The 21,349-nt window shown below is 44.0% G+C and overlaps 1 protein-coding gene across 2 annotated transcripts in view; it reads left to right on the top strand.

Annotated features, from left to right (window-relative positions):
• The first annotated feature begins 240 nt into the window (after positions 1 to 240).
• LOC144111163 (methylthioribose-1-phosphate isomerase-like) overlaps positions 241 to 21,349 on the top strand; it is a 31,943-nt gene continuing 10,834 nt past the window's right edge. The window contains exons 1-4 of one of the 2 annotated variants that reach the window (XM_077644329.1): positions 241 to 368; positions 11,606 to 11,761; positions 14,424 to 14,665; positions 19,145 to 19,326. In XM_077644329.1, coding sequence (XP_077500455.1) covers positions 11,633 to 11,761; positions 14,424 to 14,665; positions 19,145 to 19,326 — 553 coding nt within the window. In that variant the 5' untranslated portion in view covers positions 241 to 368; positions 11,606 to 11,632. Of the gene's footprint in view, positions 369 to 11,602; positions 11,762 to 14,423; positions 14,666 to 19,144; positions 19,327 to 21,349 lie in introns of both variants that reach the window. The other variant, XM_077644328.1, reaches the window with a different exon arrangement.

Here is a 21,349-nt window from a genome sequence, read left to right on the forward strand (position 1 = left end):
ACTTTGCGTGTTTTTTTTCTTCTTTTCCCTTTTTGTGCGTTTTATTTTTCTTTCTCTCCCTGTGCGCTTCCATCATCTTGTTTTTTTTTGTTTTTGTTTTTGGTCCGGGTGCCCAACCTAGTGGTGCGCACCCGTTACAAAGGGCAAGGCCTCAAGTATCTGTCTGTCTGTCTATCTATCTATCTATCTATCTATCTATCTATCTATCTATCTATCTATCTATCTATCTATCTACTTATCTACTTATCTATCTAGCTATCTATCTATCTATCAATGACCAAGCGTGTGGTTGTGCGCCGCTGTTTTCTGCGTAGAAGTTTGGGAAGTGCAGTCGACAGGGTCGGTCTTGAGGAAGGGTTTCAAAGCAGGTCAGTGAAGTAAGGTTTGTGGTGCTGCATGTGGTACTTGAGTCCATTGCTTACTCTTCTACACTGGTATACATGCTTGTTAGCAAGATAGCACAAGTCCACGAGTACAGAAAGCATTTCTCGTAGTACAGTACAGAAGAATCTCTCTCGTCTGGTCGGTATGTCCTCGCGCTCATATTATATGCAGCGCGGGTACGCTAAGTTGCTTTTGTGGGCTCATTACTGGGAGGTTATATATGACCTCCTTGACTGAGTAGTGCTCAGTTGGTTGCGTCTGTACGCGGAGGCCACTAACTATTATTTAGCTACAACTTTCATGAATAGTCTGTAAAGCTATATTAGCGTGCTCATTGCCAAGCGTGCGGTTGTGCGCCGCTGTCGTCTGTCTAGAATTCTGGGAAGCGCAGACAACAGACTATAGGGTCGGCCTTGAGGAAGGGTTAATTTCAAAGCAGAGCAGTGCAAGTGAGGTGTGTGGTGCTGCTTGTGGTACTTGAGTCCATTCCTTACTCTTCTACACTGGTATACATGCTTGTTAACAAGAGAGCACAAGTCCACAAGTACAGAAAGCCGGCTCGGTTGGTGGTAATTCATGACCAAGGAATACACGAAGAACAAGATCAATGCTTGATTACATATGCCAATATTTCTACTTACCATGAGTACGTTACTGCATCTGTTCTTCTTATCAGTGTGTTTTCTGCCTTTCAAATGAGTACCGCATAGTGTAATTCAAGGGTCCCGAGCGATCATCGTGGTTTTGACCATTTTTGATCACCCTTCCTGGAATTAATGTGCTTTTGAACATAGAGTTGGTTAAAGAGTTCCATTGGCTGGCTCTATTGCATATGAGGGTGTATCTGTGACGCCACTGTCAAAAAGTAAGGCGAAATGGTGAGCTGGTTGTGATGCATGGTTATACAGTTTTTATCTTGCCTGCAATAGCGCTCATGCTGAAGGTACTGATGTCATGTCAGTGCACACTGAACGCGTTTAATGAACGTATTTAATGAAGGCATTTACTGGACGAGCTTAATTTAGAGCACCATGGGTGCTCTAAATTAAACTGAAGCCCTCTGCTGTTGTGCCTCTCGTGGCTTGCATGCAGCTTTGAACTGTTCAAACCAAACTTGCCACCACCTTAGATTTCAGGGCTTCAATGCTGAAACTTAGTATGGGGCAGTCACTTTAGGTCCAAATTGTTTAAAGTGGAGATTGACAATCTGATGTTCATGATTTTCCAGCATGATAGAGGCAAGAAAATTAACAGAAGTCACTATCCCCTTGCACTCACAGAGTCTGGCCCAAGCTTGCAGGTTCGGTGTCAGTCAGAGCGACCGCATTTCAGTGAAGACTAAATACAGAAATTCCCGCGGGCTGAGCGATGTCAGTGCACATTAAAGAACCTCGAGTGGTCTAAATTAATCCAGAGCCCTCCTCTCTGGCATCCCTCACAGCCCATGTGCCACTGTGATACATTAAACCTCCCAATTTACAAATTTACTCACAGAGTCGCGGGAAAATTATTTCGCTATTTATTACTACAGGGTATATAGAGACAAGATGCGTAGACAGAGCAGTAAGGGCAAGCGACAACAAATTCAGTGGCCATTGCTTATTTAATTTTTGCAAATACTGCTGGTCACAGAATGACCCAACAAAAGTGCCAACGATACACATACAATGCTTTCAGATTCCTTGCTAAAAATATAAATAGGAGGAGAGTGCGCAGGGCAAGAGAGGTGAACGTAATAACGCACCAGCTGATTAGCAGTCCAAAGAGGCACAAAGAAGCTTGTGGAAAACCCAGAGATAGCATTATGAGACTTGCTTCTAGTTTTTGCTTAGGAAATGAAAGAAAAATATGAATACCAAAAAGTACACCATGCGTACATGAGAAAACGGTTAGAAGTGTACCATCTAAAACAAGTAAAAATAACTACGCAACTATTAAAAAATGTTGGAAAGTTTTTTTTCTATATTACGTGCTCTGGCAAATTAATGCTGCAGTAAAAAAAAAATACAAATAGGCTTTTTTAAAATTGTGTTAATATCCGCATAGTACCTGCATACATAGAGGCTACATAAAGGCATTCCAAAGCATCTGTCTGAGTCAATAAAGTTATATTGGGGTATGTATCGGAAGTCGGCCAACAGCTCTTCTGGGCAGGGGCAGGGTTACCAACTTCCTAACACAACAAGTTGTGACAGCGGCGGAGTGGGGGGGGGGGAGGGGGGGGGGGACGTGACGCATGCTTAAAAAGAAAAACCAGACTATGAAATTCATTTACGTATGCTGTTTTAAGCAATATCTTGCTGTCTGCTTGGCTGTTTACATTTATTTGTTTTGTACATTGCCTTTATGTGTACCAGTTGTTCATTCCTGTGGCCCTTTTAATCGTACTTTGCTTGACTGCTTCATGCTTTTGAAAAATTGCCTGCTTGAGGCTCCACCCACCCCCATTCTTCATCCTGTTGTTAAGTGCACGAGATTAGCTTGACATGCATTTATGCCATAACAAATCCCATGCGTATCCGTCCATAAGCTTTTTGTACTAGGGAAATACCTTTTCCATAGCAAGCGTTGCTGTTTGATGTCTGCATTATGTACATATGCAGTTCGGTATGAGTGCTTGGTAGTCTGGGCAGTTTCAGCAGCAGCAAACACTGCAAACCTGCAGAAAGCACTCAATTGACATTCCTCTGTAATAGCTTAACAGTACAAAATAAACTCAAGCTTCCAGAGTGCATTAAGCGTCCTCTAGTGAGAATGACTCGTAATGTTCATGAGCATTCACTTTCTCCCATTTTTGCCAAAACTAACAGTTCTAAATAGTTTTTTCCCTAGAACAGTGCAAGATTGGAATTTGTTACCAACATCTGTTTTATCCTCACAAAATTTTACTGATACTTTACAATGTCTATCTACCTGCTAATTGTGTTTTTATGTATGTTTTGTATGCGTTTGCTGCTAATATTGTATATCTTTATTCTTTTTTATTGTATAACAATGTGAATTCCTTCCTGCTTGGGCCAAGCATTGGCCTGCAGTATTTTAAATGAATAAATAAATAAATGCTTGTGCCGACAAGTACAGGTTGGGACTTAAAGCACCATACGGAAGTCGGGACAGACATGCTGTAGAGTGATATCCAAGTAAGACAGGAGGAGGTCAGTGCCCACACCAACGAGGAATCGTGGGTGGGATAAAATGCTGATTGCAAAGTAAAATAAAGTGGCTTATAAAAAGTCAGTGATTATATAAAACATTTTTCAACGCTGAAATGGGTTGGGTTGAGGAGGGTTTGAAGGGAAGAGGAAAGTCGAGACATTTGGCAACCTTATAAATAGTGGGTTGGTCGCTACCCTTTCCACAAACCTGTTATTCTTGTTGGGGGAGTGAGTTTTGGACTTAGCTGGGGCAATGCATGATAAGTGCTTAGCAGCTTGAAACTGAGGAGTGCTAAAAAAAAGAAGGAATGAGGAGTAATGACACGCTTGTATGTTTCCAGTCATAAATTTGAGCCATGTAGTTGTTTGCATTTTACGCCACCCAGTTCTGTGTGCTTGAGAACTGTAAACACGAGATTATGGTTCTGCCATTGTCGTGGCCATCGTCATCAGTCTCACCCCCATGGTGGTCTTCAATTACCCGTCATGTCATATCTGCAGCTGCCTCTATCTCGGCAAATTTCGTTACGTCGATCATCCTTCCACCTGATCTTCTGATGTCAACCTTGCTTTCCTTCCTTTGGTAATCACTCGTCCACTTGGTATCAGTAGCATCATTGTTGTGGTGTAGATGAGCAAACATTGTTTGCAGGCGTCTTGTTTTCTCCAGTCACCCTTTTCTATACTCCTTTCCGATCGTTCACTATACTATTTTCTCTCACATGTTTTCTGTCTCCTCCTCTACTTGTTTTTTCTTCTCTCCTGGTGGCTAATGGTTAACCTTATGTGAGGCAGCCAACCTTGGTTGCTCCATATTTGGTTGTGTTGGCATATGGCTGGTATAAGAACACTTATTCCATGCTGCGTTGCTTAGTGTGGCCAGATAATGGGTGGCTGGCATCACTACCAAAGAATTAATATAGGACGACTTTTTCTCAGTGTGGCACATCTTCAGAGGTGCTTTTATACTTAAGCTAAGCTAGTCTGCTTTCCATTGCCTTTTTTTCATGAGAAAGTGTATGATACAGCTTGGCACTATGGTATCCTGAGAGTCCAGTTGTCCTACGGCATAGGTGGGAATACGTTAAATGTTTCGTGAAGTTATCTGTCTCACTGGGCATTTCCATGCTCTGTTTTTGTGTGAGAGAACAGCATCCCCCCGTGGGTGCCCTACTCAACTCTAGATTTTTTATCTTAATGATGTGTTCCTCGCGTGACCTCATACTGGTCACGTATACGTGGATAATTTTCAGGTCAGGGTTCAGTCTTGTGGTTTAGCTACATGTGAAAGACAAGTGTCAATTGGACTGCTTGCAAAATGGGCTGATGAAAATGGTTTTAAATTTAATGCTGCAAAGACAGCCTGCATACTTTTCTCATGGAAACAAGGCATTGTACTTTGGCCTTCTTTTGAGAGGCAAGAATCAGTGGTAAAGAGCGAACAAAAATTCTCGGGTGTTGTTTTATACAAGGAGCTTATTTTTTTATCGCACATCAAATACGTAAAGGGAGAATCACAGGGACACCTGATTCCAATGCCCGTTGGCAATAAGACAGCTTTAGAAGCTGTTGATGCCTTTACTGGGAGTGATGTCACTTTTGGTCTGGTGATGTCACTTCTCTCCAGCCAGTGGGGATGATACGGTCCGGTGACATTGCCTCCCTCCTGCAAATCAGGGAATTTAGCTCCGACGACACATTTTTTTCTCGATGAGCTTGCATTAAAATGAACCATGAACATTTTAAAAACCCTGTTGCACTCCTCCTGGGGCACTGCTACAGAATGCTTGCTGAAACTCCAACGTGTCAAGAATAGGCTATGCATGTGGTCTGGCTTATCATGTGGGCCTTTGTTTGTCTACTGGCACCTTCAGAACTAGTTCAATTCAGAGCTCATAGGTTCCACTGTGGAGTTCAGCCAAGCAGCGAACATACCCATCAGTGATGGGTATCTCATCATCGAGGCTGTATGCCAGCAAGTTATCTTGCCAATAGCCTTATTTTCTCATCGACTGGAGTACACTAGCAGATGAAATTAATTTGCCCCTTTACATATGACTGCTTATAACAAGCTGCATGAACGACACACTAGCTCTGTGGTTAACACAACCTGTTGAATGTGAAAAGTCGTCTCTGACTATTCGCAAGAGGAACACCCCACTGCAGGCTATTCAATAACACTTTTTGTCCGTTCTGTGAATATGCAGTTGTGAAGAGTCATAATTTGATGGGTCAAAGTGCACAGACTTTGTTACACATGTAATTGTTTTAAAGTGTTTTCCGCTAGCAAATCATGAACGAGGACAGAGCTATCTCCGCTGCTAGCCCCGCTGCAGTTGCCAAGTGGATGAGCATCCGCCTCGCATGCGGGAGGTGCGGGGTTCGATCCCCAGTGCCGCCAGGTACCCACCGGTGACATAGTGCGTACAAGCTTACCCCTGGCCTGGTGCTTGGCTCACCAGGGGTGAAGTGCTTGGTAAAACGGTCTTTGACCCCACCTTGAGTAATCGGAGATACGTTGTGCCATGACGCTCTTTGGCCATAGATGTCCTTGCGCCACAAAAATCCATCACCATCATCTCATCTGCTGAAGCACTCGCAGCTCTCATGACTTTAAAATAGATGGTAGAAAACAGAGTAACTAAATCTGTTGTATATATGGACTCGTTTAGTGTCGCTCAGTTTTTTTTAGTGCATACAGAAATTTGAATGTCACTTTCAATGCATAGTCGCAGCATATCACAGAATCTTTAAACAGGGGTCGCCTGATAACATTCTGTTGGGTCTTCATAGCCACTGTTGATTTTTATGGACATAAAGAATCTGACAAGGTAGCAGCATCTGCATCCGAAGATAGGGGACTTATACATGTTAGCCAAATTCCCTGCCAACAGCACAAGCACTGCGGCCGCGGCAGTCGAATTTCTATGGAGGCGAAATTCTAGAGGCCCGTGTGCTGTGCGATGTCAGTGCACGTTGAGAATCCCAGGTGGTCGAAATTTCCGGAGCCCTTCACTACGGCGTCTCTCATAGCCTGAGTCGCTTTGGGACGTTAAACCCCCATAAACCAAACCAAACTACAAGCACTGCATTAAACATGGAATAACTCAGATCTGTCAAAAACGTGAGGCCTCATGTAGGCTCCTGGAGTGAACGGTTTAAATAATTGCTCTGTTGAAGTGTGCTTGACAGAATTGAGGATAGGCCATATATACTGGACGCACTTGTCATATCTACTCGTGTCAGAGCCCCACCCTGCATATGATAAGCGTGGATGTAACGACACCATTAAGCATACCCTCTTTGACTGTGGTGGAGATGAGAGTGATTAGAGAGCATCTGAAGTTTGTAAGCAGTGCACTTTGCCCTAAAATTTCTTGCACCCGTTCAGTGATTACATTGGCATACCTAAGCACAGCTTAAGAAAGAGCAACATACACATTTTTATGTAATTCGTTTTGCAGGCGTTGTACAACTGCTTTTAACATTTTATCACTGTCACTTATGATTGCATAATTCCCAATGCTTACCATAAAATGCTGCATCATCTTGAGCTCATCCCATGTCAGTTTCTGGTGCTCTTTCGTCTTAGTTGCCTTTGCGCTAATAAACTCCATCAACCTTCATCGTCATCGTTTTTTATGAGGCACCATATAGTTCCAGAATACTGCAATGAAATGGTCTGCGATGTGGCATTTTTAGGCATATGCCACGTGTTTTATCTCCTTGCAACTTTTGCCAGTGTACAGTTGGGTAGACACATGTAGACACTGCACTAACCTTTGCACAGTGCAGGGAAAATTTAGATGGGCAGTGCAAGAACACTGGACAGTACGGGAAAAGACGCACATTGAGCATCTTTCTTGTGAATACCTCCAGCAAGCATGGCGCTGCATTAATGACTGAATATAGGAACATGATTAGAGCATGGCACCAAGGCATGAGGGACAGCTGTCAAAACGCTGCAACATATGGAGCTGTTGCTCTTTGCCAAGTGACTGAAGAGACACTAGAGCGGTGTAATATGTTTAGTTGTTTTCTCTCCATTCTTTAAATGTAACCGATTCGCATATTAAGCCCTATATTAATGGCTAAGTTAATAGTCATATATTTAGGAAGTTACAAGGAGTGTTGAGAAATGGCCCACACGAAGTGGTGTCTACAGGCCTCTGCATTTCTGTTTATAACTCTTTGTTTGCTGCATTTTGACAGAGGCGTGTGCAACAAGAGAAACAGTCACAGGGAGTTTAGGCCATACTGCGATGGCCGACGAGGCAAAAGGTGCTTAGTGAATGCCCAATAAGACCTAGCCTCCTAGTACATTGCGCAGTATTTGATTTTGTTAGCGGATCACATGGTTAACAAGCAAACCAAAAGGAAAAGGCATTCATTTTCACAATGCATGGAGACCTGAATCATCACGTCTAGTATGCCTTGCCATATCATCAAATGATTAATTTTCTTCCTTGCTTTGATATTATTTTATGTGTAATGACTCTATGTTGTTTTTATCACACTGTTATTTCTTTTTTCTCGCCACCTGTATGTATATCCTTTCTTTTTCTCTTTTTCATCTGCCCCCACCACCACCACCTACGCCCCGCTGTAATGCCAGATAATGGAGTTGTGGGTATTGTGATAAATAAATAAGTAAACATTTTCAAAAATTGGCAGTGGCTTAACTTCGCTAACCCTGGAATTCAGCCAAAAACAAAAATGCTTAGCAAGCGTCCGAGGCCTGTCCATGGCAGCTCCGCTACACGCTCCTGATAAATGTGGATTAGTTCAGCTAATCCAGCTGTCTATCCAGCATGTGGAACGAAATTAAAGCAGGTTTTTGCAGTTGGACACCAACACCACAGGTACATGAAGGGGAGGTTCAGGTGTACACTGACCCAGGGAGCCAGTTGTGTACCTTTCCTTATGTGAATGTGAAAATGCAGGCCTCTACAAGTTGGGCCAATTAACAGGGGTGGCTTACTTGTTTTGTTTGGTTTTTGAGGAAAGCAAATGGCACAGTTACTGCCTCACAAATATCTCCGTGGACACCCACATAAAGGAGGGGTTGAAAGAAGAAAGAAATAAAGAGGAAATTGATTTTTGAGGAAAGGAAATGGCTGCAGCATCTGTCTCACACCTGGGTGGACACCTGAAGTGTGGCTTAAGGAATCCTTGGTTGGGCTGAAGGTGGTTGAAGATTGTTGTGCTGCCTACCCAAAGACTGGTTTACCTAGCATTGTGAAAGTTTTTGTTTCAATAACAAAGGAGCGGAAGAGAGCAATGTTGTGTGTTAGTCACACAGCTCTCCCATACTAGGCAGACCATTCTTCTGATAATTTGGCATATTAGGGAAAACAAAATTGCAGTAGTTAATAGGCAGTTCAGCACCCATCATTGCAATATAAAAAATGCTACGCTTTATCCAGCATCCAGTGTGCATCCATCTTCACTGCTCAATGTTACGCTGTCTCTGTTAGCATTGGAAAAAAATAATAAATGAAAACTTAACAAACTTATTTACACAGGCTGCCTAAGCGTACTCGCAGCTCTTTACTCTAGACTGCTGTCACAGTGCCGCTACTTGGGGACATTGTACACAATATAACAACAGCTGAAGTAAATAAAATTCTGCTGTGTGTCCAGATCATGTTCGAAATGGAGGTGACGAGGGAGTAGTCTGGTGTGTTGTTCAGCTCACAACAAGGCAATTAGGGAAGTAAACATGCCTTATAACGATTGCATGATGCTGGTACAGTGTAAACTAAGGAAAAAATGGCAGCCTCTATTGGATAGCAAAGTGAATAACAAACTAGTAAAAGCCATGTTATGGGGAATAGAAATCTTGTAGGCACCAGGAATGTATCAAGGAATTGATTCTATGCCACCTTCACATAGGACACACACCTTGCACATAACTTCAAACTGACAAAGTAAGATAAGTCCCCATGAAACATGCGGCAATGAGCTCATGGTAAAGCATGTTTTTTTAATTTAATTTATTTGTAGATACTGCGATCTAGTACAAAATCATAGCAGGGTAACTATACATCAAATATAAAAGCGTAGAAACACTGAAATTCATAACATTTGTAGGCATTTTTCAAACATCGCTAAAGAATTCTGGGTAATAATCTCGTTATTTAGGTTAATTCAGTCTGTAATTGTCTCGGAAAAAAGAATATTTCAAATCAGTTGTTTCGTGCGTTCAAAGGGGTTATTGTGAAAACGTGCCTTTGTCTCGTATTGTAACCTGAGGAAGAAGCAAAAAATTGGGAAGTATTAATTTTATAATGGACCATTCACTAGCTGAAAAAGAAACTTTAATCGGCAGGCACGATTGCGCAGCCACTGGGGATAATCCACTTTGTTTCAGGAGCTGGCTGACAGATGGACTGCTGTATAAATTGTAAACAAAAGCTAACTACCTTATGCTGTATTCGTTCTAGTTTATTAATGTTGGTTAAGGTAAAAGTGTCCCAGATAATTACGGCATATTCCAACAGTGAGTGGATAAGGGAATTGTACACTAAAAGGCTAACACTTGGCGTGGAAGATTTTAGTGAGGGCTTCAAGAAAAACAGCTTACGGAAGGAGCTTGCTACAACAGTATCTATGTGTTTTGTCCACAGAATGTGGTTAGTTATCGTGCAGAAAACTTGAAGCAATAAGGAAAGAAACAGTTTACTCCATTTCACAGTGAATGCATCTCTGTTCATCTAACGTTGCCATTTTATGAAAATGATCGTGTTGATTTGTCCTGTATCTCTCGGTCTTTAAAAGAAGGAAATGTAAAAAGTGTACTCAGTTTAACACAACAGGCAAACACGTTAACCTGTGGTTAGGGCGAAATGACGTTATTTTCCTATTTGTCATAGAACCCAACACAGGTCAACACAATGCTATATCTAGCAAAAGTTGTTTTACTTGTGTTCTGTACTTACTTTTTTTATTGATTTAGCATTAGAAATCATTACAACTTTTTGCGCAGGCAAAGTTAGCAGTGCAGGAATTTGAGAGCCAGGCAGTTGCGACCCAAGAAATACTACTTCTGTAGAGGATGCGGCAGCCCTCGGCTTTTTTTCTACACGAATATGTCGATTCCTTGTTCATACTACTCGTTACAATTGGACATGTTATTTATTGCCTTGTTTTGCGTACTGGTACTGATATGGTATGTCTTGGCTGCTTAGTAATGTATATGTTGCATTAGGATTTAGGGTGTGATTTTCCAACAGGTTCTTTGTGCTTCAGAATTGGTGACAGTTGAGTTTAGTTGGCTGAATGGTACAAAAGCGGAGGTAACATTCTGAAGGCTTGTTCATTGTTTCATTTGGAGACAGTAGCAGACATAGCGAAAAATCACGAGCATGACTCTGGTAGGTGGCGCCCAGAAAGTAACTATTCTAGGAGGCAGGTGGACAACCTAGGTCACGTGACCTTGCAGCATGATCACAACCTGCCCATGGGATAGTGAGCAAACCGCCCACCTTGGCAGGTGGAAGTTACATTAATGATTGGCCGCTCGGGAAGAGCAACCTGGGTCGCAGGAGGCCCACTGCTGGGAGCACCTGTCACCGCAGGGCACATCACCTAACCCCCGCAGCTTCGCGTCAGGAGAGTATTCAGGACTCCCAGGGTTCTAGTAATGTAACGGAGAGAATGACCTTGTGCATGTATGGGAATTAACTCATTACGTTACCTCGTCATACCCTTAATGCAGATCTTAAGTGTTCCCTCCAATTTTTTAAATAAAAATTAGATCTAAGGTAATTGTTCGAGAAGGTCACAGTGTGTAGGTTTTGTGGTGTTTGTTGTCATCCACTGCTTTTTGTTGGTGCATTAAGTCGCAGTTGAAAGCATCTTGTTCATTCAGTGGCAAAAGACTGTGTGATTCCAGTGGGCACTAGTGGTCAGGATGGCGATATTGTTGAGGTACAGACGTTTTTGACACCACTGAACCTCTTGAGCTGGAACTAGCCAAGTGGGCTCTTAGTTGAAAGGATCGCTACAGGGCCTTTGTGTTGGACGAAATAGAGGTTTTGGCGTGGCAACCATCCTTGCAGCAGCGGGGTCGGAGTTGCCACTGACCAGCCATGCTTCAGGCCATCCGGTACAAGGCGGGCACCCTGGAGATCCTGGACCAGCGGCGGCTGCCCCATGAGATCCACTACCTGACGCTGGCCGATGCAAAGGACGTATCGGAGGCCATCCGCTTCATGAAGGTCGGCACCGCATGTCCTCTGCCCACGCCTTTCAAAGCCCACCTGGCACCACCTGGGCAAAGCTACTTTTGGGCCCTTCACTTTATTTATTTATTCAAATACCTATGTATTTCCCTGCTGAGCATTAGAGTAGGTTGGGGCAAAGGAAAATGCAAAACACTTGAATTGCACTGAGTTTGCCATAGTAGAAAGCACAATGCCTGAATCTATTAGCAACATACACAAAGTAACCCAGACTGGGACTCAGGGACCGAAACAGCAACTACGAAAAATGTAATTAAATACGTACGCAGAAATTAAAAGTAAAAAAGGGACACGCAACTGTTGCTCTGAAAGGGGTTGGTTTGCAATTTAGAGGTTACCAGAACCGTTGCACCATTCAGTGTGATGTGTTCGGGGCAACCCTCCAAGGTGGAGTAGGCTTTAAATGAGGCAATAATTACTGATGCCTTTCATGTGTACACTCTCAGAGCTTTGTCCACAAAAGAACTTTGCTTCACACCGAGGCGAATATTTTTTTAAATTATCATGATTTCAGAAAACTGCATAGATTTCTCTTTGTGGCCTTATGGTTGTGACCAGGTGGATCTTTACCACTGCTGCTTGCCATTGTTAGTAGGCCTGCTGAGCAACTTGCAGAGCGCATTTCTTGAGAGCCTCAGTGGCCGTCCAGTGAACGATGAAAAGTTATGTTTCTCCCATTGTGCGTAGGTTATACCTTTGCTTGCGATTTGCACACCCTTGATGACAAATGACAAACAGCAGCTAGAGCAAAGCTACAAAGGTGGCTACTTGGTTATACATCTTGAATGTGTCAGGAGCGCTGTACCTTGGCGTTAAGACATGCAGGGTTATGCATGCTATCTGTTCGCCTCTGTTTCATCCCCGTTTGTTTTAGTGTTTAGTGTCTAAGTAGAGCATGCCTGATGCATTTAGACAGTGGAGGCTTAACCATCTGTCAAGGATAGTGATGGTTTTTGTTCCCTGACAGCGTTCTTGCCAGAATGCCAAATTATAGTAGAATTTTGATGATACGAATTTCAGGATGATACAAAAAATAAATTGTTTGGCCAGAATGCATTGTGTACAGTGTGGTATTTCGGATGTTCCGAACACTCCCGCGCCCTTAATTACGGATGATGGGAATGTGCAAGCTGCAACCTCAGCCTCGTGCACTAAGCGCTTCGTGTACATCGCCAGCACCACAATCGCTAGTCGTGCGGTGCGCACTACGAGCATGTGCGGCGGCGCGTCGCCTACACATCGCTGACTCCGCAAGCGCTAGTCGCGCTGTATGCACAGGGAGCAGTGAGCTGTAGTCGCGCGGCCATAAATCAATCTCGTCAGCCATAAGCAGATCTGTATGAATGCACTTACAATGCTTCTGCATGCATACTTTGTTCGTTTTGAATGATACGAATATTCAGATGATACGAATTTGTTTTGCAACCCTGTGAGCTTCGTATCGCAGAGATTCTACTGTATACAAAGCACGGTTATGTCCATTATACAGTATAAGGATTCCTTCATGGAAAGCCTATAGCAGTATGGAGATGACTTGCATTGTCTTTGTTTTATTAAAGAGTACAAATATTCCAGCAAACAGTTCCTATCTTATAGAAAAGGCAATGAACACAAGTGGCGCATTACGCTTTTGTGCTGTATTTTTTGCATTCATGAATGTGAACTTCATGAATGTGAATGAATATGACTTCTTGAATGTGAATGGGTCATCCAAGGAATTGTCTCGAGTTCTTTTCATTCCCACAGTTGCTTTGCTGTTAGCGTTTCAGTAACAACAGTTAGCACTGTCAGCAGATCACTCGCTACCGTCAACTTTGAAGCTATATATATATATATATATATAAACGTAAAAGCTTTTGTTTGGTTTGCTTAATTGATTTAAAATACAGTTGGCTGCGCAACAATCCTTGCAAGGAACCACTGTCTCACCAATATTGTTGCAAGACTTTTCCAGAGGAGACTCTAGACACATGGCTGTCTTCAAATTCTGCGCAGAAAGATGAGATATTGGCTCTTTCAGGCTAGAACAGTAGTGTTGAGCAACCATGGTCTTCTGTAAAACTTATGGTTAAGATGTATCCATTAGGTTCCTCTAGATTTATGTGGAACGAAGTTGGTGGAGGCGTTGTACAGCTGAAATACCTAAAGATAACCTAGCTATTTAGTCAAAAGTTGCGCCAATTGCTGGGCAGAATCCTATCTTGTCACACATCATAATTGGAATAAAAGAAATGAAGTCACTGACTAGGTAAAAGGAAATGAAGTCACTGACTAGGTAAAAGGAGATAGAATTGGCGTTTCGCAGCCCATAAGGGTTCAGTCAACGAAGAACCTGTAGGGTCTCTGAAAGCACTTTTTGCCTTTCTTTACATGGTCAGTGATCGGACTAATTTCGTGTACAGTATAAGTATTTAGTCAAGCAGGTGTCTGGATTATTCATCTCTTAAAGATGAGCATAAGAATGCACATCTGAGCGCTTACTGCATTAGGTGAGGCCTTGCAGTGCGAATTTTCTGTGGCACTGTTTAGCACCTGCCTGCTCTTTCAGTGCATCAGGCATCTGCACTGGGGTAGTGCTGGTAGTGGGACATCAAAGAGAGCACTGCGAAATAACAAGGTGCAAAATACTGGACTGCAGGTGCGGGGTGCGCCAGCCATTGCCATGGTGGCTGCCCTCGGCGTGGCTGCAGATCTTGCGCGGCGAGCCCAGCTGCCTTCAAGTCGAGCGGAACTGGCTGCCCTTGTACACTTTTTGCTGGACTACATCAGCACATCTCGGCCGAGGGCTGCCAACCTGGCCCACGTGGCCGCCCACCTGGGCAGCATGGCTGACACATTTGCCAAATATGAAGGGCTCTCCGTGGAGGCGATGCGCGATGCGTAAGAAGCTGTAGCTCTGCTTCAGACTCTGCTTTGCTTTGTTCGTCACTAAAGCACTGGGATTACCAGTACAAGGATTTGACTGAAATCGTGAAGCAGAAAAACAGAAAATGTCTGGACATATTTTGGGACAATCCTTGTGTGAGAGTGCTTTCAAAGCTTTTTTTTTTTTTTTTGCCTTCAGATATCCTTGGATGAAGCAACATGGAATCTTGGTGGTATTCTTTACACCAAAGCGCATGTATCTGTTACTTTCTTCAGTGGAAGAAAATGATTAGAAACATCTCCAGGGCCTCGTTGCTAAGGTTGTGTCTTTTGTCCAATGTTGTATTCTTGAGGGCGGAAGGACCGTTTGACTTATATGGAGGTGACAGGCAGAATTCGGAGTGCTTGTTTCTTGGCCAAGCCATAGGGTCTGTTTTAATTCCATGCTTCCCAAAGCCGCCACGGTGGCTCAGTGGTATGGTGCTTGGCTACTGACCTGAAAGACACTGGTTCGATCCCAGCCACAGCAGTCGAATTTCAATGGAGGCGACATTCTAGAGGCCCGTGTGCTGTGCGATGTCAGTGCACGTTAAACAACCCCAGGTGGTCGAAATTCCCTGAGCCTTTCATTACGGTGTCCCTCATAGCCCGAGTCGCCTTGGGATGTTAAACTGCATAAACAAACAAACAAACAAACAAACAAAGAAACAAGCTTACTTCCTGATACTGTACACCTCTATGGTTAGGACAGTGCTTGTTGCAGTTTCTTGTAGCAAGAGTGAGCGATGAGGGGCTGGCTGGTATGACATGATTACAAAACATAAAACTGCGCAGGGGACAAGACACAGGATAGAAGCAAACTGGACGAGCTCAGACTAACAACTGGTTTATTGGAGCGAAACCGCTTTCCTTCAAAAGCAAAACGCATGTGCCACAAACACTCAAAGCAATACACCCAGCGAAATCATCTTTTCAAACCAAGAAAGTGGAGCTCTTTCTTATACAGGTGTATCGATGCTACACCAACACACTTATCAGGCCCAGAACTTACAATGTGCAAGGCTTCAATGGTTTCACGCGCCTTTTTGTCCCTTGCACGTGTCCCTTTTGTCCCTTGAAAATAATCGGAAGAAATCAGGATGTGGAATTGACCACAGATCTAAGTACATGCCCTGCAGAACAGAAGTTGTTATGAGATTCCTCTCAGCTGCGGTTCCGTATATGCAGGGCGGATGGGACGTTGCATTGATAAGCGTCTTCAAGAGCACATGAACTCGTTGACTTCGGATTGTGGGCAGCACCTGCCAAAACACTGGCACTCTTGTGAAAAGAATAAAAAAGGAAAAGAACAATGCACGCCACTTCTCATGCATAAAAAATTATAGGCCGTGCAAAGGACAAAAAGGCACGTGAAATCATTGAAGCCTTGCTCATTGTATGTTCTGGGCCTGATAAGTGTGTTAGTGAGGCATTGATACACCTGTAAGAAAGAGCTTCACTTTCTTGGTTTGATAAGATGATTTCACTGGGTGTGGTGCGTTGAATGTTTGTGGCACATGCCTTTTGCTTTTGAAGGAAAGCGGTTTCGCTCAAATAAAGCAGTTGTTAGTCTGAGCTCGTGCGGTTTGCTTCTATCCTGTGTCTTGTCCCCTGCTCAGTTTTATGTTTTGTATTCTTGTAGCAGCTCTGTGGCAGCAAATGTCACCTTTAATTCCTTCACTGGGGCTGCTACCTAGTTGCGATTCCCTGCTTAATACTTTGCTGCTCTTATAAATGTATCTCAATGAGCCACTACTAATCCAGGTGGCAAGGGAAGGCTTGTAGTGGAGATGAAAACCAGGTGTTACTGCTTATAATTCGAGAGCATTTCAGACTCAAATCTGTTAACTCTAGCATGCACGCCGCGAATCTCCTCTGGCATGCGGTGCAGTGTGTGGGCAACGGAAGTAACATGCTTCAGGTTAGGGAACCCTTAGGTTTGAGATTTGGCAGGACAGCTTCCATATCTGAAGCTTGGGCAGTCATTATGATTGTCAGTCTTTCATAGTCTCGTCCACTGGATCAGAATTCTTGGCAAGAATTCATAAATATATGCTGAATTGTCCCACCGGTAGTTTCTTTTGCAAAGCTGGCACTGATAGTCGGAAGCCAATGAAAGGATCCATTCAGTGTGAGGCAGAAGAGCATGTCTACAGAACAGAGAAAGCAATAAGTTGTGTTCAGTTAAAAGTTAATGGCTGAGTCATCCACGTGTGCGTGAAGAAAAAAAGACTTACTGACTGTAATTGTCCAGGGCACTCAGCGTAAATTCGGGACAAGAAACTTGAGAAGAATTTGGTGCAAGTAGCTTGCCAGATGTCTAGTGATAGCGAGCACAATTATTGGGGTACTTCAAAATTGGCACATGTACCAAAAATCCCAGCTCTAGTCATGATTGAACTTCCTCGTGCCTTTGTCAACTGCAACACTCAAGAGAAGCCAGCGTAAAATGACACTTGACGACAAATTGAAGCTGTCCTGTACCGATGGATTAAGGTGTTCTAATCACAATGAGACTATTTTCACTTGAAACGGAGCTACGGCAAGCTATAGAAGAGGCCAGAAAGTTAAGCACAGGCGTCACTATCACTGCCCCGATTTCAGAAGCAAATTGCGGTGACATCAAGACAGTTTGTTGCGAGTGGACCTCAGAGACTACGCTACACCACCATTCACTTTCTAACAGCAGTCATGGCGTCATCATTGGTGTAGACATCACAAGTTTCAATTGAGGGGTGGGAAAATTTTTAAATCCAGTTTTCTCAGCCATAAATGTGTCTCTTGAGCCTGCTTGAGCCTAGCCGGAAAAGAGCCATAGAGTCTATTGTTGCTGAGAACAGCAGCTGAATGGAGCTGCTGTCTGTGTCCCTTTGGAGCCGACATCAGAAATCCTTGCTTGCTCTTTTTTATTTGCATTTGTGTTTAAATAGTGAAGGTACATTTGACAATAATAATATCTGTGGAACAGTAACTAACATTATCTATCAGTTGATGGAGGACACTCCATGCTAAAACAGCTTGAGAAATAAACAACTCGATTGGAGACTCAAGAACACAGTCTCCTTTACAAATTGTGCAGCAGAAGCAAGGATATTCACAAGAATTCTCAGTTCCATGAAATATTGACAATAGTTAAATGCCAGCAGCGCCAAAAAACCACTGTTTGATATAAGACACTTTTCATTTACGTTTGAAACCATTTGCTTGAATTGTTTCCACTAAGCTCATATACTGCTGACCCCTTTCCATTCTTTCACCAGCAGCAGAAGAACTTTTCTAAGTTTGGACCGAATTATTAAATAGTGTTTTCTCGGCTTAAATTGCTTGAGCTGCTGGCCTTTCAGGCATTTTTCCTTTGCAGAGAAGGACTTTTGGCTGTTATTTTTCATGAGGCAGCATGGCTGAGTTATATGTGACAGCGGATGAAATCCTTTGAGGGAAGTTGGAGCCTGGAAACTTGATCATGCTCTGAAAGTTTTCCCAACTGGCGGGACATGGAAGCTTGCATAGTGGGAATTGGGCGATGGCTAATTTTGAATGCAGAGTCAAGTAAAGTAAATAATGCAGCTCACTGCATGTGCAGCACTCCTTACATAGCAGCCTTTGTGATTGCTCGTCACAGCTTGGACTCAGCCATTTCCCATCCCCACTCTGGTGCTAGCTAGATAGCCCCGGTTGCAACAAATCAAGTCCTCTCAAACCACCCCTTTCTTTACGGTCCTGCATTAACTGGGAAAGGGAGAGTGCAGCCCATCATTAGCGATCCACACTGGGAAATGAACAAATGTTCTTTTCTTCGTGAGGTGGCGTTTTAGAGAGGAGCATTAGCCAGCCATGCCAGCAGCTGGTCCCATACCATAAGCCATGTCTCCCTGCCAGTGGTGCTATATCGCAACAAGGGAGCGAACAGGGGTGTCCAAAGGACTCCCATTGCAGTGCGAGTGGTGTGGCTGGCATTAAAGAAGAGGCAATGCAAAATACGTATGTGTGCTTTGCCATATCAGTGCACCTTAAAGATTCCCGGGTGGCCAAAATTATTCTGGAGACCTCCACTACCGCACCTCTCTCTGTCTTTCTTCTTTCACTCCCTCCTTTATCCCTTCCCTTATGGCGTGGTTCAAGTGTGGGGAGGTGTTCGCCAGTATGCGAGACAGATACTGCACCATTTCCTTTTCGTCAAAAAGCACTAATACAGGCAGCATTGACTCAGTGCCTGCTGTTCTGTTGCTCATGCATCTTCGAGAAGTGTATTTATCTTCCTGTCTAGGATGGTGGATTTGAACTATTATTATTCAAAATAATCCTTGTCCTCACTGCACGCCCTTGATGTGAATAGGAATGAGGGGAACCATGAATTGCACGTTTTGTCTTTCACCTGGGCTTTGTTTTGTTCTCAAATGAGGCTGGATGAGTGTTAATCTGTTGAGGTTGCACATTGGTTCGCTGTCCACGCAGAATCTGTGCCGAGGCAGAAGTCATGCTAGCCGCAGACTTGGCCTTCAACCAACTCATTGGCCAGTACGGAGCAGAGCACGTGGTGGCCAACTGTCGGGCAGCGGCTGGCGACGGCAAACTGGGCGTGCTCACCCATTGCAACGCGGGCACCTTGGCCACGGCGGGTTACGGCACTGCACTCGGTGAGGAGGCCAAGGCGTTGCTGCTAGAGGAAGTGCCAGTCTTTAGATACTTTATTTACATAGCGGAAAGCAATTTGAAGCATGGTTGCTCCATTTGGAGGAGCACAATAGCGTGGCTGCACGGCATTCGCAGTTTCATGTACGCGAAGTGGTCGATTCAGATCCTCATGTCACTGCAAATATCCACCACCACAGTTATGATGCAGGGTTCCTTACCAGTGAAAGCACAGCGGGCAACTTCAGCAAACCTATAGGCAATACTGGGGGAGTGGCAACCGCCGTAATATAGTGCAAGGTTGACCGCAGTGCTGGCCCAGTGGTTTGGGCATTCGTCTCTCATGCGGGAGGTGCGGGGTTTGATCCCCAATGCCACTGGATACCCATTGGGGATGGGTACAAGCTTTTTCCTGGACTAGAGCTTGGCTTAACGGCGAAAAAAGGCTTGGAAAATTGGTCTTTGACCTCGTCTTGTGTGGATGATAAAATAACTTGTGCCATGGTGCGCTTCAGCAACCAGTCACGATGGTTTGATGTTTAAAAGGTTTGAAGATTTTGAGTAGGCAGTGGGTAACGTGAAACCGCAGAACTTGCTACATATGTCTCCTTCAGCGCGAAAGCAGGGAAAACAGGTGAGTTGACTTTAGGAAGTAATGGCATAGCCTCTAGAGTAATAGGGGAGATTGGTTTATGGTTTATGGGGATTTACCGTCCCAAAGCGACTCACGCTATGAGGGACACTGCAGTGAAGGGCTCCGAAAATTTCGACCACCTGGGGTTCTTTAACCTGCACTGACATTGCGCAGTACACAAGCCACTAGAATTTCGCCTTCACCGAAATTCGACCTCCGCGGCCAGGATCGAACCCGCGTCTTTCGGGTCAGCAGCCGAGCACCATAACCTCTGAGCCACCGTGGCAGCTTGTAGTAGGAGCGAAATGTTGACAGAATTGTAATCGAAGGGTCAGAATACTTTCTTCCACGAACACTGGAACAGGAAGTGAATGTAAAAGAGCCCGGAAGGGGTGACTGAAAATTAAGCTTGCTTAATAAATTGTGCTCATCCTGGTAGTATCTGAGATGCAGAAGTCTTAGGCAAGAGGAGAGGTAGTGTTCATAGGATGGTAAGGTCTCAAGTTAGCCTAGTCTAGAATTAGTCTACGAACAGTTGCGAGGAGGAAGCAGTTAAACAAGTTGGCGGTGAGGGGAAAAGTGCAGCAGCTCTGGATCTCGCTTGATAATATAATATCTGATTTGAAGCTAAGGAAAACACAGCGAGCTATGGAAAGAAAAATGATCAGTGTAACTTTAAGGGACAGGGAGCGGGCAGAGTGGGGAGAGGGAACAAACGTGTGTTAATGACATCCTAGTCGAAATCAAGAGGAATAAATGGGCTTGGGCAGGGCATGTAATGCGTAGGCAGGATGATAGCTGGTCCTCAAGGGTAATGGAGTGGATTGCCAGAGAAGGCAAGCCTAGCAAGGTGCGGCAGAAAGGTATGTGGGCGGATGAGATTAAGAAGTTTGTGGGGAAGTTTGCGGGACAGCTGGCTGAAGAATGGGTTAATTGGAAAGACATGGGAGAGGCCTTTGCCCTGCAGTGGGTGTAGTCAGGATGATGATGATGGTGATGAGGAAGGGGACATTGCTTCGTGTACTACACCCGCTGAATGGGAGAAGCTTACCAATATGAGTGCAGTGTGTGCAGTAGATGTTAAGAGGTAGGGCAGCTGGGTGGGGTGCTGACTAGCTTCCCAAAAACCAAAGAACTTGATTAAGAACTGCCAGAGCATGAAAGTCCTAACACAAGTGAAATGATTTGCTCTCTTTTGAGTGTCACAGATAAGGTAACACTAGCTGAGCCGTTTCAGTGGCGTACGGATGATTAACTAGGAGCGTGGTTGCAAGTTAAGACAAGCCATGAGGAGAAGCGAGATTTAGACATTAGGAGACGAAGATGGCAACATCATTGGCTATATGATGAAGGTAGTTGAAGTGTCAGGGCAAGCTAGAGTAAACAGAGTACTA

The sequence above is a fragment of the Amblyomma americanum genome, chromosome 11 (assembly GCF_052857255.1).
Source record: "Amblyomma americanum isolate KBUSLIRL-KWMA chromosome 11, ASM5285725v1, whole genome shotgun sequence".
Classification (NCBI taxonomy): domain Eukaryota; kingdom Metazoa; phylum Arthropoda; class Arachnida; order Ixodida; family Ixodidae; genus Amblyomma; species Amblyomma americanum.